At 45.4% G+C, this 14664-nt stretch overlaps 1 protein-coding gene across 1 annotated transcript in view; it reads left to right on the plus strand.

Moving 5' to 3' along the window:
- LOC121271227 (adhesion G protein-coupled receptor L1-like) overlaps nucleotides 1-14664 on the plus strand; it is a 1693562-nt gene that overhangs the window by 1662209 nt on the left and 16689 nt on the right. The window contains exons 20-21 of the mRNA XM_041177054.1: nucleotides 6684-6710; nucleotides 9803-9971. Of these exons, the coding sequence (XP_041032988.1) occupies nucleotides 6684-6710; nucleotides 9803-9971 (196 nt within the window). The remainder of the gene's footprint in view (nucleotides 1-6683; nucleotides 6711-9802; nucleotides 9972-14664) is intronic.

A 14664-nucleotide genomic window follows, 5' to 3' on the forward strand; every position in this document is an offset into this window, starting at 1 on the left:
ACCAAAATGGATAACCTGACAATTATCCATGTTAAACTCCATCTGCCAAATTTTGGCCCATTCACCTAACCTGTCCATATCCATTTGTAAATTTCTTATTTCTTCATTGCAACTTACTTTCCCACCTATTTTGGTGTCATCTGCAAATTTAGCTATAGTACCTTCTATCCCTGAATCTAAGTCATTAATATAGATTGTAAATAGTTGGGGCCCAAGGACCGAACCCTGTGGCACCCCACTAGTTATAGCTTGCCATCCAGAAAAAGACCCATTTATCCCGACTCTCTGCCTTCTGTTCTTAGCCAATTGTCTACCCAAGCTAATGTATTACCCCTCACTCTGTGCGATCTTATCTTGTGTATTAATCTTTTGTGCGGCACCTTATCAAAGGCCTTCTGGAAGTCCAGATATACTACATCTACAGGATCCTCGTGACCCACTTGCTTGTCACATCTTCAAAGAACCCTAGCAAATTAGTCAAACATGATTTACTCTTCATAAAACCATGCTGACTCTGCTGGATTGCATTTTGACTTTCCAAATGCCCCATTACTACTTCCTTCATAATGGATTCCAATAATTTCCCAACAACAGGCATTAAACTAATTGGTCTATAGTTTCCTACTTTCTGCCTCCCCTACTTTTTGAATAAGCACATTATATTAGCATTTTTCCAATCCACTGGAACCTTTCCAGGATCCAGGGAATTTTGGAATATTATAGCCAATGCATCCACTATCTCCACTGCCACTTCCTTTAAGACCCTGGGATGTGGGTCATCAGGTCCTGGGGACTTGTCACACTTTAATCCCAATAGTTTGCTCAGTACTTTTTCTCTTAGTGATGGTGATTGTTCTAAGTTCCTCCTTCTCTATACCCTCTGCACTACCTGTTACTATTGGGGTGGTACTAGTGTCCTCCACCGTGAAAACTGAGGCAAAATATTGATTACGTGTTTCTTCCATTTCTGCGTTCCCCATTTTTAACGCCCCAGTCTCATCTTCCAAGGGACCAACATTCACTTTAGCTACTCTCTTTCCTTTTATATACTTGTAGAAGCTTTTGCTATCAGTTTTTACATTGTGCGCTAGTTTTCTTTCATAATTTACCTTTGCTCTTTTTATTACTTTTTTAGTAACCATAGAACCATAGAAAAGTTACAGCACAGAAGGAGGCCATTCAGCCCATCCTGTCCATGCCAGCCCGAGGACACCCAGGTGCCCTTTCCCTTTGTTGATCTTTAAAAGTTTCCCAATCTTCCAGCCTGCCACTGACCTTTGCAATTCGGTATGCCTTTTATGTTATCTTTAACTTCTTTGCTTAGCCATGGATGCTTTTCCCCCCCTGTTACCTTCTTTCTTCCTCTTTGGAATATATTTTACTTGGGAGGAATTGAATATCTCCTTAAATATCTGCCACTGTTCATCAACTGTCCTACCTTGTAGTCTTCCTGCCCAGTCCACTAGGGCCAAATCTGTCCTCATGCCTATGTAGTTACCTTTGTTTAACTCCAGAACACTAGTGTGGGACTCAAGCTTCTCACTCTCAAACTGAACTTGAAATTCTAGCATGCTATGATCACTCTTCCCTAGAGGATTCTTTACTATGAGATCATTAATTAATCCCATCTCATTACACAAAAGCAAATCCAGAATAGCCTGCTCCCTAGCTGGTTCCACAACATACTGCTCCAAGAAATAATCTCTAATACACTCTACGAACTCTCCCTCGAGGCTACCATTGCCAATTTGATTAGTCCAGTCTATATGCATATTAAAATCACCCATGATTATTGCCTTGCCTTTCTTACGTGCTCCCAGTATTTCCTGGTTTATACTGTGCCCTACTGCTGAACTACTGTTTGGGGACCTATAAATTACTCCCACCAGGGACTTCTTTCCCTTGCTATTTCTTATTTCGACCCAGATTGATTCGACGTCATACTCTCCAGTGCCTATATCATTCCTCACTATAGCACTGATCTCTTCCTACACTAACAAAGCTACACCACCTCCTTTTCCTTCCTGCCTATCCTTCCAAAACACTGAGTATCCTTGGATATTCAACTCCCAAACCTGTTCTCCCTGTAACCACGTCTCAGTAATTGCCACCAAATCATACCTATTTATCTCTATTTGCGCTGTTAACTCATTCGTTTTATTCTGAATGCTACTCGCATTCAGATAGTTCACCCTATTGTCAATTTTCCCTGCTCTTATATGATTCCTTGGTGCAATATGGCATTCACACACTCTGTCCCTTCCTTTCACTTTTTGGTGACTGACCAGTCTGAACTGGTTTTGTATACCTTAATTTGGAACACCAGTTAAAAACTGGAAATAAGAGTACCGATCCGAACTGGTCTTGTATACCTTAAGTTGGAACACCAGTTAAAAACTGGAAATAAGAGTACTGGTCCAAACTGGTCTTGTATACCTTAAATTGGAACACCAGTAAAAACTGGGAAATAAGAATACTGGCCTGAACTGTTTTTCCCTTCTGGGAATCCAGAACTGGACCCAGGGGACCTCCCGGAATGGCGAGTTGCCGACATGCATCCTGTTAAGGGTAAACACCACAGCCACGGATGTCACAGATTTGGGAAGTGGATGACTGTCCCAGAAGGAAAAAACAGTAAAAACTGGGAAATAAGAGCACTGGTCCAAACTGGTCTCGTGTACCTTAAAATGGAACACCAGTAAAAACCGGGAAATAAGAATACTGGTCTGAACTAGTTTTTCCTTCTGGGGTGGTTATTATGTACCTGGGCTTCCTGTAGGCTTTCTCTCTGCCTCACTTTCACAGCTCAGAACAGGTCCTAGGCTACAGTCGGAGTGCAGATACCTGCTTTGAGTGCCTATCCAGCAAAGACTCCAGGTTCACAGGTCTGTTTGAACAATGGTGAGCAATTAAAAGTTGACCGCGCACCTTAAACAATACCATAGTACACCCTTTTTTTATTGATGAGCTGTTCCAATGGATTTATCTCACAGGTTGAACAGGATTGAGGGTTTCTCCATTGTTTTAACAAAAAGGGATCGCTAACAATTCAAAAGAAATTTTACTTTCGATCTTAAATTGGTTGAACTTTGTCATTTTTCTGATCCTTATTCAATGCTTTACTTATCAAAATGTACTTTCTCCTATAAGCATTATGTTAAACGAGGAAAACTTTTCTCACTTTTGTGTCCAGTGTTAACATCAAATACTCCCAGGGCAGGTCCAGCGCAGGGGTTAGATACAGAGTAAAGCTCCCCCTGCACTGTCCCCAACAAACACTCCCAGGGCAGGTACAGCACAGAGTTAGATACAGAGTAAAGCTCCCTCTACACTGTCCCCATCAATCGCTCCCAGGACAGGTACAGCATAGGGTTAGATACAAAGTAAAGCTCCCTCTACACTGTCCCCATCAAACGCTCCCAGGGCAGGTATAGCACAGGGTTAGATACAGAGTAAAGCTCCTTCTACACTGTCCCCATCAAACAATCCCAGGATAGGTACAGCATGGGGTTAGATACAGAGTAAAGCTCCCTCTACACTGTCCCCATCAAACACTCCCAGGGCAGGTATAGCATAGGGTTAGATACAAAGTAAAGCTCCCTCTATACTGTCCCCATCAAATGCTCCCAGGGCAGGTATAGCACAGGGTTAGATACAGAGTAAAGCTCCTTCTACACTGTCCCCATCAAACAATCCCAGGATAGGTACAGCATGGGGTTAGATACAGAGTAAAGCTCCCTCTACACTGACCCCATCAAACACTCCCAGGACAGGTACAGCATGGGGTTAGATACAAAATAAAGCTCCCTCTACACTGTTCCCATCAAACGCTCCTCGGGCAGGTACAGCACGGGGTTAGATACAGAGTAAAGCTCCCTCTACAATGTCCCATCAAACATTCCCAGGGCATGTACAGAACGGGGTTAGATACAGAGCAAAGCTCCCTCTAAACTGTCCCTCTCAAACACTCACAGGACAGGTACAGCACCGGGTTAGATACAGAGTAAAGCTCCCTCTACACTGCCCCCATCAAACACTCCCAGGGCAGGTACAGCACGGGGTTAGATACAGAGTAAAGCTCCCTCTACACTATTCCCATCAAACGCTCCTCGTACAGGTACAGCACGGGGTTAGGTACAGCGTAAAGCTCCCTCTACACTATTCCCATCAAACGCTCCTCGGACAGGTACAGCACGGGGTTAGATACAGAGTAAAGCTCCCTCTACACTGTCCCTATCAAACACTCCCAGGACAGGTACAGCACGGGGTTAGATACAGAGTAAAGCTCCCTCTACACTGTCCCTATCAAACACTCCCAGGACAGGTACAGCACTGTCCCAATAATGTCTAACCCTAATTTCAGAAGATCAGTCTTCCTCCTGCTTCTGTGAGACCTCTCTTGTGCTATCGATATTTATGGTGCATCAGATTGACACTGCTCAGACTCCTCATACTTAATTCCCTCAAAGCGTCTCTGGGCTGGATGTGAACCCAGGTGTCAGGAGTAAAAGAATACTGTGCTGACCCAGACCAACCTCCACCACTCCCCACCCCACCACTCCCTGCTTCTTGTGGTTTAGATTATATTTTATTGAAAAGCAGCAGGCTAGTGAATCCATGGAACAGTCGTTAACTCACCTAACTTTCATGACCACAAACAGTGCCAGGGACTGAGAAGCATCAAACTAATCACACTGAGGGGGCTGTGTGCACTCAAGGACTGCATATGTCCTGGGCTTTGTATCCTGGAGACTGTGTATCCCTCCATGGGCTCAGTATCTGATGGACTTATTAACCCAGAGACTGCGTATCTCCCAGGTTCATAAATCCCAAACTGTTTATCCTTAACCTTATTATGTGAAATCTTTCTAAATCACTGGTTAAACCCTCGCTGGACTATTGAGTCCAAGTCTGGGTATCACATTTTAGCATGGATGTCAGTGTCCCTTGTAGGGGGTGCAGAATGGTACCAGGAATATGGGACTTCAGTAATATGGAGGAGCTGGAATGGTTCTCTTTAGAGCAGAGATTACAGGAGACTTGATAGAGGTGAAGGTTTTTGATGGAATGAATAAGTAGAAACTGTTTCCATTGGCGGTAGAGTCAGTAATCAGAACATTTAAGGTAAGTGGCAAAAGACCCAGAGGGGAGGTGAGAGGGAAAAAAAAATCCCACAGCGAGTTGTGATCAGGAACACGCTGCCTGAAAGGGCAGTGGAAGCAGATTAACAATAGTAACTTTCAAAAGGCCATTGGATAAATACTTGGAAAAGAAAGTTTTGCAGGGCTATGGGGAAAGAGGGGCGGTAATGATTCTAACTGGATAACCCTTTCAAAGAGCCAAAACAGGCACAATGGGCTGAATGGCCTCCTTCTGTGTTTTATGATTCTAGGACTATTAAAACCCCCAGGGGTTGCATATCTCTTAGTCTAGAGAACCTGGAGACTGTGTAACCACCAGCAGCTGCGGATTTCCTGGAATATGAATCCCAGATGCTGCATATCCACCAGGGCCTGCCTTTCCCTTGGGAAATGTGTTGGGAAGAGCTGGGAGTGGGGGGAGTAAATTAGGAGCTGTATTCTCTAGAAAAGAAAAGGCAGCAGGGTAACCTGATGGAGGGCTTGACAGAAGTGTTTGTCAGGGTAGGCATAGAGCAGGGGTTTCCATTTTTAGGCGCAAGCTGAACTAGGGCCCATAAACCTAATATAGAAAACTACAAGGTAGGACAGTTGATGAACAGTGGCAGATATTTAAGGAGATATTCAATTCCTTCCAAGGAAAATATATTCCAAAGAGGAAGAAAGATGGTAAGAGGGGGAAAAAGCATCCATGGTTAAGCAAGGAAGTTAAAGATAATACAAAAGGCATACCAAATTGCAAAGGTCAGTGGCAGGCTGGAAGATTGGGAAACTTTTAAAGATTAACAAAGAGAAAGGGCACCTGGGTGTCCTCGGGCTGACATGGACAAGATGGGCCAAATGGCCTCTTTCTGTGCTGTAACTTTTCTATGGTTCTATGATAGTTACCAGTAAATCCAGGATGGAAACATCTTTACCCAGAGAGTGTTCAGCATGTGAAACCACAAGGAGTATTGAGGTGAATAGCATAGATACATTTAAGGGTCAGCTTCATAAACATATGTGGGAGAAAGGGAGGGAGGGTGCCAAGGGGGTGAGGTGAAGTAGGTGCGGGATGAGGCTCATGTGGAGCATAAACACCAGCATGGACCAGTTAAGCCGAACGGGCTGTTTCTGGGTGGAAATTCCTATTGAATCCAACCTCAGCACAGCCTGTCCTATCAAATATGTGCTCCGCTGTTATAGCGAGGACGTAGGAGCACGCGGGAGTTGCATCTCACCCCAACATTGCCAGCTGTGAGCCTGGGTTTTATCCCTTTCTCCAGTAGCAGATGCGCATATCCTCAAGGATTGCAAGTGCCTTCATCTGTATAATGCACAATGGCGTGGGGAGTTTCATCCTTCCGAGCCTCCTGTGACCTGCTACATCACACAGAAACATTTGTTGGACAGATGTTTAACACTGGAGTTAGTAATTGTGCGGCTTCCTGGAGTTGGGTGCTGACTGTTGAGCCTTGGGTTACACAGAGCCATTATGAAAGTGTTGATGTGATCTCCCGACACTGGTGCTTATTCTAATGGAACCTCTTTTCTTTGCTTCTGTAGATATGAGGACAACAAACCATTTCTCAAGTAAGCTCTAGTGTTACAATGTCAACCCTAGTGCAGCTATTAGCCGTCTGTTGTCTGATATTTTCAGCTGCCTCCCCTTTGTGTGGTACTAGCCATCGCAGCGTTTCCCTTGCTGGGTCTGATGTGTGAGTCACTGTGGGCCAAGAGAATCAGAGAACACAAGAAGTATATCAGCTGGAGTATTATGTCCAATTCTGGGCCATCAAGGCCTTTGGAGAGGGCGCAGAGAAGATTTACCATTTTGGCACCAGAGATGAGGAACTTCATTTACATGGAGGGACTAGCAAAGCAGCAGTTGCTGTCCTTTGAGAAGCGAAAGTTAAGGGGAGGTTAAATAGAGGTGTTGCAAATTATAAAGTCTTGATAGAATAGATAGGGGAGCCTGTTTCCATTGACAAGAGGATCAGTAACCAGAGGACACAGGTTTAATGTAATTAGCAATAGGGGGAAGGATTAGGCAAGTTGTTACGATCTGGAATGCACTGTCTGAAAGAGCAGTGAAGTCGATTCAACAGTGACTTTCAAAAGAGAACTGGATCAATACATGAAAAGGCTCTGGGGGGAAGAGCAAGGGTAGTGGGACTAATTACACAGCTCTTTCAAAGAGCCAGCACAGGCATGGTAGGCCACCTGGTCTCCTATCCAGCGTGAGGCTCCACGTTCCCCCCTCCCAGCCCCAGATACCGCTGCTGACAGCATGAACCCGTAACACAAAATGTCACAGGTCAGCAGGTGGGAAATAACCTTTTTAGAGGTGCTAACATCAAGATGGCTCATCAGGGCTAGAGTCCTTTTCCTGATGTCCTCACCTTTCTGTCTAGAGCAGCTGGGCCACCCATCCACCATCAGCCAATCGCGATTGTCCGCGTCTCAAAGCAAAAGTTCAGTGCAGTTGGCGCTGAGCTTACAGGGTTATCTCTGGGTACAGAGGTTGGTGTGGCTGTCTATCCGCCTGCTCTCTCTTCCCTTTCTCTGTTCCACCTTTCACTCCTGGTGGGCCACTGGGAGATTCAGTCTCTCCAATGGTGACTTGAGGTGCAGTTCAGATTCTACATTGGGTTTCTGTTCCATGAGGAAGTATAGAAAAAAGGTCAACCAGTTACAGATTCCTCCTCCACATGCAGTACATTACTTGCCTATAGCCTTCTATTCTCAATCAGCATGAGTGTTCATGTAAGGACAGATGCGTTGTGGGCTTGAGTTGTCTACCCACATACTTTGAGGTAGGCTTATCAACACTGGGCAGCAGCCCTAGTAAAGTTAAGCTTACTTTCCCTCATCCAAGTTCCTCTTGGAACATGTGAGTTATCTCTGCTGAGTTCAAGTATCCTTGTAACTCTATACTCTAAATACCAAACTTCAAACAAAATAATTATATGATTTGCTATAGCACCTTTTTACGACCTCAAGACATCCTTAAATTTACAGCCAATGAAATACTTTTTGAAATGTAGTCACTGTTGTAATGCAGAAAACATGGCAGCCAATTTGCACACAGCAAACTCCCACACAGAGCAATCTGATAATGACCAGATCATCTGTTTTAGCATGGTTGGTTGAGGGCTAAATATTGCCCAAAACACCATGGAGAATTCCCCTAGCAGCTCTTTAAAGTAGCACCGTCGCATCTTTTACGATCAATTGTGGTGGCAGCTTAACAGCTCACCTGAATGACAGCACCTCCGACAGTGTAGCACTCCCTCAGTACTGCACTGGGAGTTTCAGCCTGGATTTTGCAGTCACATCTCTGGAGTGGGACTTGAATCCACAACCTGCTGGCTCAGGGGCAGGAGTGCTACCCACTGAGCCCTGGCTGATCTCAACGGAAGTAAAATGGGGAGAGGTGTAAACTGAGGGGACCCGCCAACTCATTGTCATCCAGTTTACAGTATCAAGCAAAGTCAAAAAGTGCCCCACTGTACCTGCTGTTGTACAGACAGAGTCCAGCAAAGGGTAACTGAATAAGAGGTTTAAATGGGGAGCACGATGGATGGCACCATTACAAAGGGCCTTCTGAGGTGAGTATCCAATTGGCCAAAGAAGGATGTGACTGCCCTCTCAATCACTGGGCATGTCATTGAATCCCTGCTCACCATAGGGGTCACTCCCTCACCCATTCAGCTATTGTTTCACATGTAACTGCTCCTTCAGGTTCACAAAGTCCGTCTTCACTCACAAAGCCTTTCCTTAGCCATGGGGAAGCGTATACAACCCAGTGGTTAGACAACAAGGGAAGATGAGGATCAGGAATGCAACGAGCTGACTCTTCCACCTACAATGCTGGTTTGGGGTCTGCTGCTGTACCGTAACCCCTTTATGTGCCAAAATCAATTTTGAGCATGAATTGTGTTTGCAAAGATGATTCTGGTGTTAAGTGTCCCTAGTCCCTGTGCCTTTTTTTCTTATTCATTCATGGGATGTGGGCTTCACTGGCTGGGCCAGAATTTATTGCCCATCCCTAGTTGCCCTTGGGAAGGTGGTGGTGAGCTACCTTCTTGAACCACTGCAGTCCATGTGGTGTAGGAGTGCTGTTAGGGTGGGAGTTCCAGGATTTTGACCCAGTGACAGTGAAGGAGCGGCGATATATTTCTAAGTCAGGATGGTGAGTGGCTTGGAGAGGAACTTGCAGGTGGTGGTGTTCCCATGTATCTGCTGCCCTTGTCCTTCAAGGTGGTAGAAGTCATGGGTTTGGAAGATGCTGTCAAAGGAGCCTTGGTGAGTTGCTGCAGGGCATCTTGTAGATGTTACATACTGCTGCCACTGTGCATCGGTGGTGGAGGGAGTGAATGTTTGAGACTGTGGTGCCAATCAAGTGGCCTGCTTTGTCCTAGAAGGTGTTGAGCTTCTTGAGTATTGTGCAAGCTGCACTCATCCAGGTAAGTGGGGAGTATTCCATCATTCCATTTGGGGTTAAACAACCTATTAAAATGGTAACACTTTCCAGGCGACTATCTCCATTTGCTGAATTTATAACCACCTTCTCTTGAAGTCACTACAGAGCTTTGAGACCTCCTCTCCCTGCCCGTTTATGAAAAGCCTCTCATTCTTCTGTGTACAGAGACTAACTGATCCCTCTTTGTGCTGTCTTTTAGGTCCTGGGCTTTGGGTGCCATCGCTCTCCTTTTCCTGCTGGGTCTCACCTGGGCCTTTGGCCTGATGTTTATCAATGAGGAGTCCATGGTGATGGCCTATCTCTTCACAACATTCAACGCCTTCCAGGGAATGTTCATCTTCATTTTTCACTGCGCTCTCCAGAAGAAAGTAAGGCTCCTCATAAACTCTTTGAATTTAATCTTCAAGGACGTTCCCTGGAATTTTGGAGGTTGAGGCAATGATTTGCTCATAATTTCCATGATATTACGGGGAGCAGATGAGGTGTTACAGAGAGAACTATTTCTGCTTTTTGAGAGGTCATGGACTAGGGCGCTTAGTCTAAATAAGAGCCAGATCTTCCAGGAGGATAATTAGGAAGCACTTCAGGCCAGAATTTCCAAGAAGTGGCAATCACAGTCAAATTGCTACTCCGGTCCCTCTTGGTCAGGAGCTGCACATTTCTCGCCTGACCTTCCAACTTGGACCTGGTAAGGGATATGCAGCAGAGCTGTTCAGGAATCCTCTCAATCTAGTGCAGCAGCATAGAGGAAAGTGAAGCCTTGCCCCTGCTTTTTACAGCACTGGCTGCCATAAAGCAGTTAAGTTTAAAGGTCTTAGCCACGTTTGAGAAGTCAGTGAGGAGGTGGCTGTGCAAAGTAAGTTGGTGAGGTTTTAGGCTGGAGGGTGGCGTAGGATAGATTGGGGGGTGGTTAGGGGGTGTAGGATGGGTCAGGGGTGTCAGGTGGTCACTCGAGGAGGGTGCAAGGTAGCCAGAGGTGGGGGTTCCAGTGGAGGGGTCGGGGTGTAGTCAAAGAGGCCAGTAGGGGGGCCAGGAGTTAACCCAGGAGCTAACCCAGGAGTTAAAAGTGGTTTTAATCCTTCTAACCTTTCCTGGGTAACTGTTCTGGTAAGAGTATTGGAACCATCTGGAGTCCGTGATTTAAATCGGAGTATCGGATGGCTCCCAAGACAGGGTAATTATCCATTGGACGTTTGAACTTCCCAGGCAATTTTTGTGCAGCCCTTGCATGGGGATTACCGGGCATGGGCTGGTCCCCCAGCACATCTTCTGGGTACCTCTAGGAGACGAACCCCCGGAAATCAGAAGCTCTGGACCTTCTAGACACAAAAGGGTGGTGGAAGTTTGGAGCTCTCTGCAGTAAATGGCAATTGATGCCAGATTAAATATTAATCTTAAATCTGAGATTGATAGGTTTTTTTTGTTTACCAGAAATATAATTCACAGATCAGCCATGATCTGATTGAATGGGGGAACAGGCTTGAGGAGCTAAATGACTGACACATGTTTCTCTGTTTCTGTGCCAATGGCATTCTTATAGGTCAGCCTTGCTGTCCAATTCACTTGTACTCACAACACAGTTGGGAGCATTGTGGAAGAATTAGCTCTTTAATTGTACTGGCCCCTATTGTGAACTGTTGCCATGTTCTGGGTTTGACTCTTGGACTCTAGGCATGGGACTTGTTTCTCAGACAGAGATACACTGGTACCACTTAACACTTCTTTATTAATACTACTTCAAAACAGCTTATAGAGTAGGCACATAGCTCTTAGGCATGATTCCAACCTCTCTCTCTAGAAAGAGACAGAGAGAGATAGAATGACTGACTAGTATCAGCGGTACATCATCATCTATGTCATACATTAGCAATCCCATCTGTTCACCCTTTCTACTGCACCCGCTAATCACTGAGGCAATGAGTAGCCAATCATAAAGAATCCAGATTCAATTCCCAATCTCCCCTGGCACTGGCTACCTTATCAACGCCCAGGCACAGTAGCATTGTGATAGGCTGCTTCAACCAGGCGTAAGAACATAATTGGCTGCTGTTGAAAAAAAGGCAACTAGCAATGTGATTAGCTGTTCTGACAAGGCTGACTAGCACCGTGATTGGCTGCCTCAACCAGGCGTAATAGCACTGTGATTGGCTGCCTCAGCAAGGCATCGTTGTGCCACGATTGGTTGCAGAACCCACGTAGTTGGAAGATCATCCAGAGTTCCCACTCCGGCCATCTCTGCTGAAAGGGGGAGGGGGAGGGGGGGGGGGAATGTCGGATAGCTGCAGGATCATGCCTGGATAGAGCTCGGGTTGAATCACCTATGAATGCTGTACAGGCTTTTTTTGAAAGCAAGCGATGTGTGCGTGGCACCAAGGTGACGCCATGCCATCACGTTAATACTTTCAGGAGAGGAAGGCAGGAGGTAGCCCTCACAAAAACAGCCTTTAAGGGGAAGCTGGATAAGCGCGTCCGGGAGAAAGGAATAGAACAGATACCTTGACAAAGTATGGGGAAGGTAGTGGGAGGAGACTGTTAAGCATAAACAACAGCGTGGAGCTGCTGGGTTGAGTGTGTTTCTGTGCTCTAAATACTTTGTAAAAATGGCATCTTGTCAAATGCTGTTGTTTTTCACGGAAAGAGAAGTTTGTTGTCACATCTTCACATCCAGGTGGCACTGGTTCCATTTCAGTGGGATGCACATCACTGCATCAAGTCAGTCAACAAAGGAAAAAAGCCACAATCTCTTTAAATTGTCAGTTGTCAATACAAGTTAATTCTGTTGGTAATGACATGTATATTTGACAATCAAGGTATCAATTTTGAAGTATTTCTACGTGTGTCTAGCTACGGTGAAGCTGCTGGTCCCTGATTTGATGGGTTAACAAGTGCCTTCTGTCAAGTTTTTATAACAATATAAAGGCACCAATCACTCATAAAGGATTGTATAAACATGCTGTGGGTTCATTTATACAAAGGTAGAAAGCTTGAAGACATCATCATCAGCAGAGCCTTGTGTGTATGTGGTTTTTTTTATTTGTTCAAGGGATGTGGGCTTCATAGGGTAGGCCAGCATTTATTGCCCATCCCTAATTGCCCTTGAGAAGGTGGTGGTGAGCTGCCTTCTTGAATCGCTGCAGTCCATGTGGTGTAGGTACACCCAGAGTGCTGTTAAGGAGGGAGTTACAGGATTTTGACCCAATGACAGTGAAGGAACGACGATATATTTCCAAGTCAGGATGGTGAGTGACTTGAAGGGGAACTTCCAAATGGTGGCGTTCCCATCTATCTCCTGTCCTTGTCCTTCTAGATGGTAGCGGTTGTGGGTGTGGAAGGTGCTGTCTAAGAAGAATTGGGGAGTTCCTGCAGTGCACCTTATAGATGGTACACCCTGCTGCTACTATGCGTCAGTGGTGGAGGGAGTGAATGTTTGTGGATGGGGTGCCAATCAAGCAGGCTGCTTTGTCCTGGACGGTGTCAAGCTTCTTGAGTGTTGTTGGAGCTGCACTCACCCGGGCAACTGAATAGTATTCCATCACACTCTTGACTTGTGCCTTGTAGATGGTGGACAGCCTTTGGGGAGTCAAGAGTTGAGTTATTTGCCACAGGATCCCTAGCCTCTGACCTGCTATTGTAGCCACAGTATTTACTTGGCTAGTCCAGTTCTGTTTCTGACCAATGGTAACACCCAGGATGTTGATGGTAGGGATTCAGCGATGGTAATGCCATTTAATGTCAAAGGGCAAGGGTTAGATTCTTTCTTGTGGGAGATGGTCATTGCCTGGCACTTGTGTGTCGCAAATATTACTTGCCACTTGTCACCCCAAGCCTGGATATTGTCCAGGTCTTGCTGCATTTGGATATGGACTGCTTCAGTATCTGAGGAGTCACAAATTGGCACTGAACATTGTGCAATCATCAGCGAACAACCCCACTTCTGACCTTATAATGGAAGGAAGGTCATTGATGAAGCAGCTGAAGAAGGTTGGGCCGAGGACACTACCCTGAGGAACTCCTGCAGTGATGTCCTGGAGCTGAAATGATTGACCTCCAACAACCACAACCATCTTCCTTTGTACTAGATATGACTCCAACCCAGGGGAGAGTTTCCCCCCTGATTCTCATTGATTCCAGTTTTGCTAGAGCTTCTTGATGCCATATTTGGTCAATTGCTGCCTTAATGTCAAGGGCAGCCACTCTCATCCCACCTCTAGAGTTCAGCACTTTAGTCCATGTTTGAATCAAGGCTGTAATGAGGTCAGGAGCTGAGTGCCTCTGGCAGAACTCAAATTAAACGTCAGTGAGCAGCTATTGCTAAGCAAATGCCACCTGATAGCACTGTTGATGGTCCCTTCCATCACTTTACTGATGATCAAGAGTAGACTGATGGGGCAGTAATTAGCTGGGTTGGATTTGTCCTACTTTTTGTATACAGGACATACCTGGACTCACTTGAGGTGTGCCCTGCTTAAAAGCAAAAGTGAAACTAAACCTGGATCACATGACACACTTCCTTTATAGTGATGTCTTGCTCCTATCCCTTAAAGGTATATTACAACATGGGAGCTAAGTGACAATAGGTGGCAATATGGAATATGGTTAACTTCCTGTGATAGAGATGACTGCAAGATACAAGTGTTTAGTCTAGACACATGGGAACATTTATACAAAGATAGGAAGCTTGAAGACATCAGCAGCAGCAGAGCTATGTGTGCTGTGTTCTGCTCACAGGCCAAAGTGAAACTAAGACTGGATCTCATGACACACTTCCCTTTTAGAGATGCCATGCTCCTATCCCTTAAAGGCATGTTACAACACCTACTTATGCAAGATCAGTAAATAAAGCAGTGAGATACTACACCCCAAGGTTGAACAGCTTGGGTCAGTGTGAGTGAGTGCACATCCAGCAGCAGTGTAAGAAAATGTACAAATCTCAATGGCCATTAGGGATGGGCAATATATGTTGGCCTAGCCAGCGACTCCCGCATCCCGTGAAAGGATAAATTTAGAAAAAAGATGTGAATGGAGGGTTTTGGTCCACTGGGATTCTAGACAATGGAGGTG

This window comes from Carcharodon carcharias, chromosome 30 (assembly GCF_017639515.1).
Source record: "Carcharodon carcharias isolate sCarCar2 chromosome 30, sCarCar2.pri, whole genome shotgun sequence".
Classification (NCBI taxonomy): Eukaryota; Metazoa; Chordata; class Chondrichthyes; order Lamniformes; family Lamnidae; genus Carcharodon; species Carcharodon carcharias.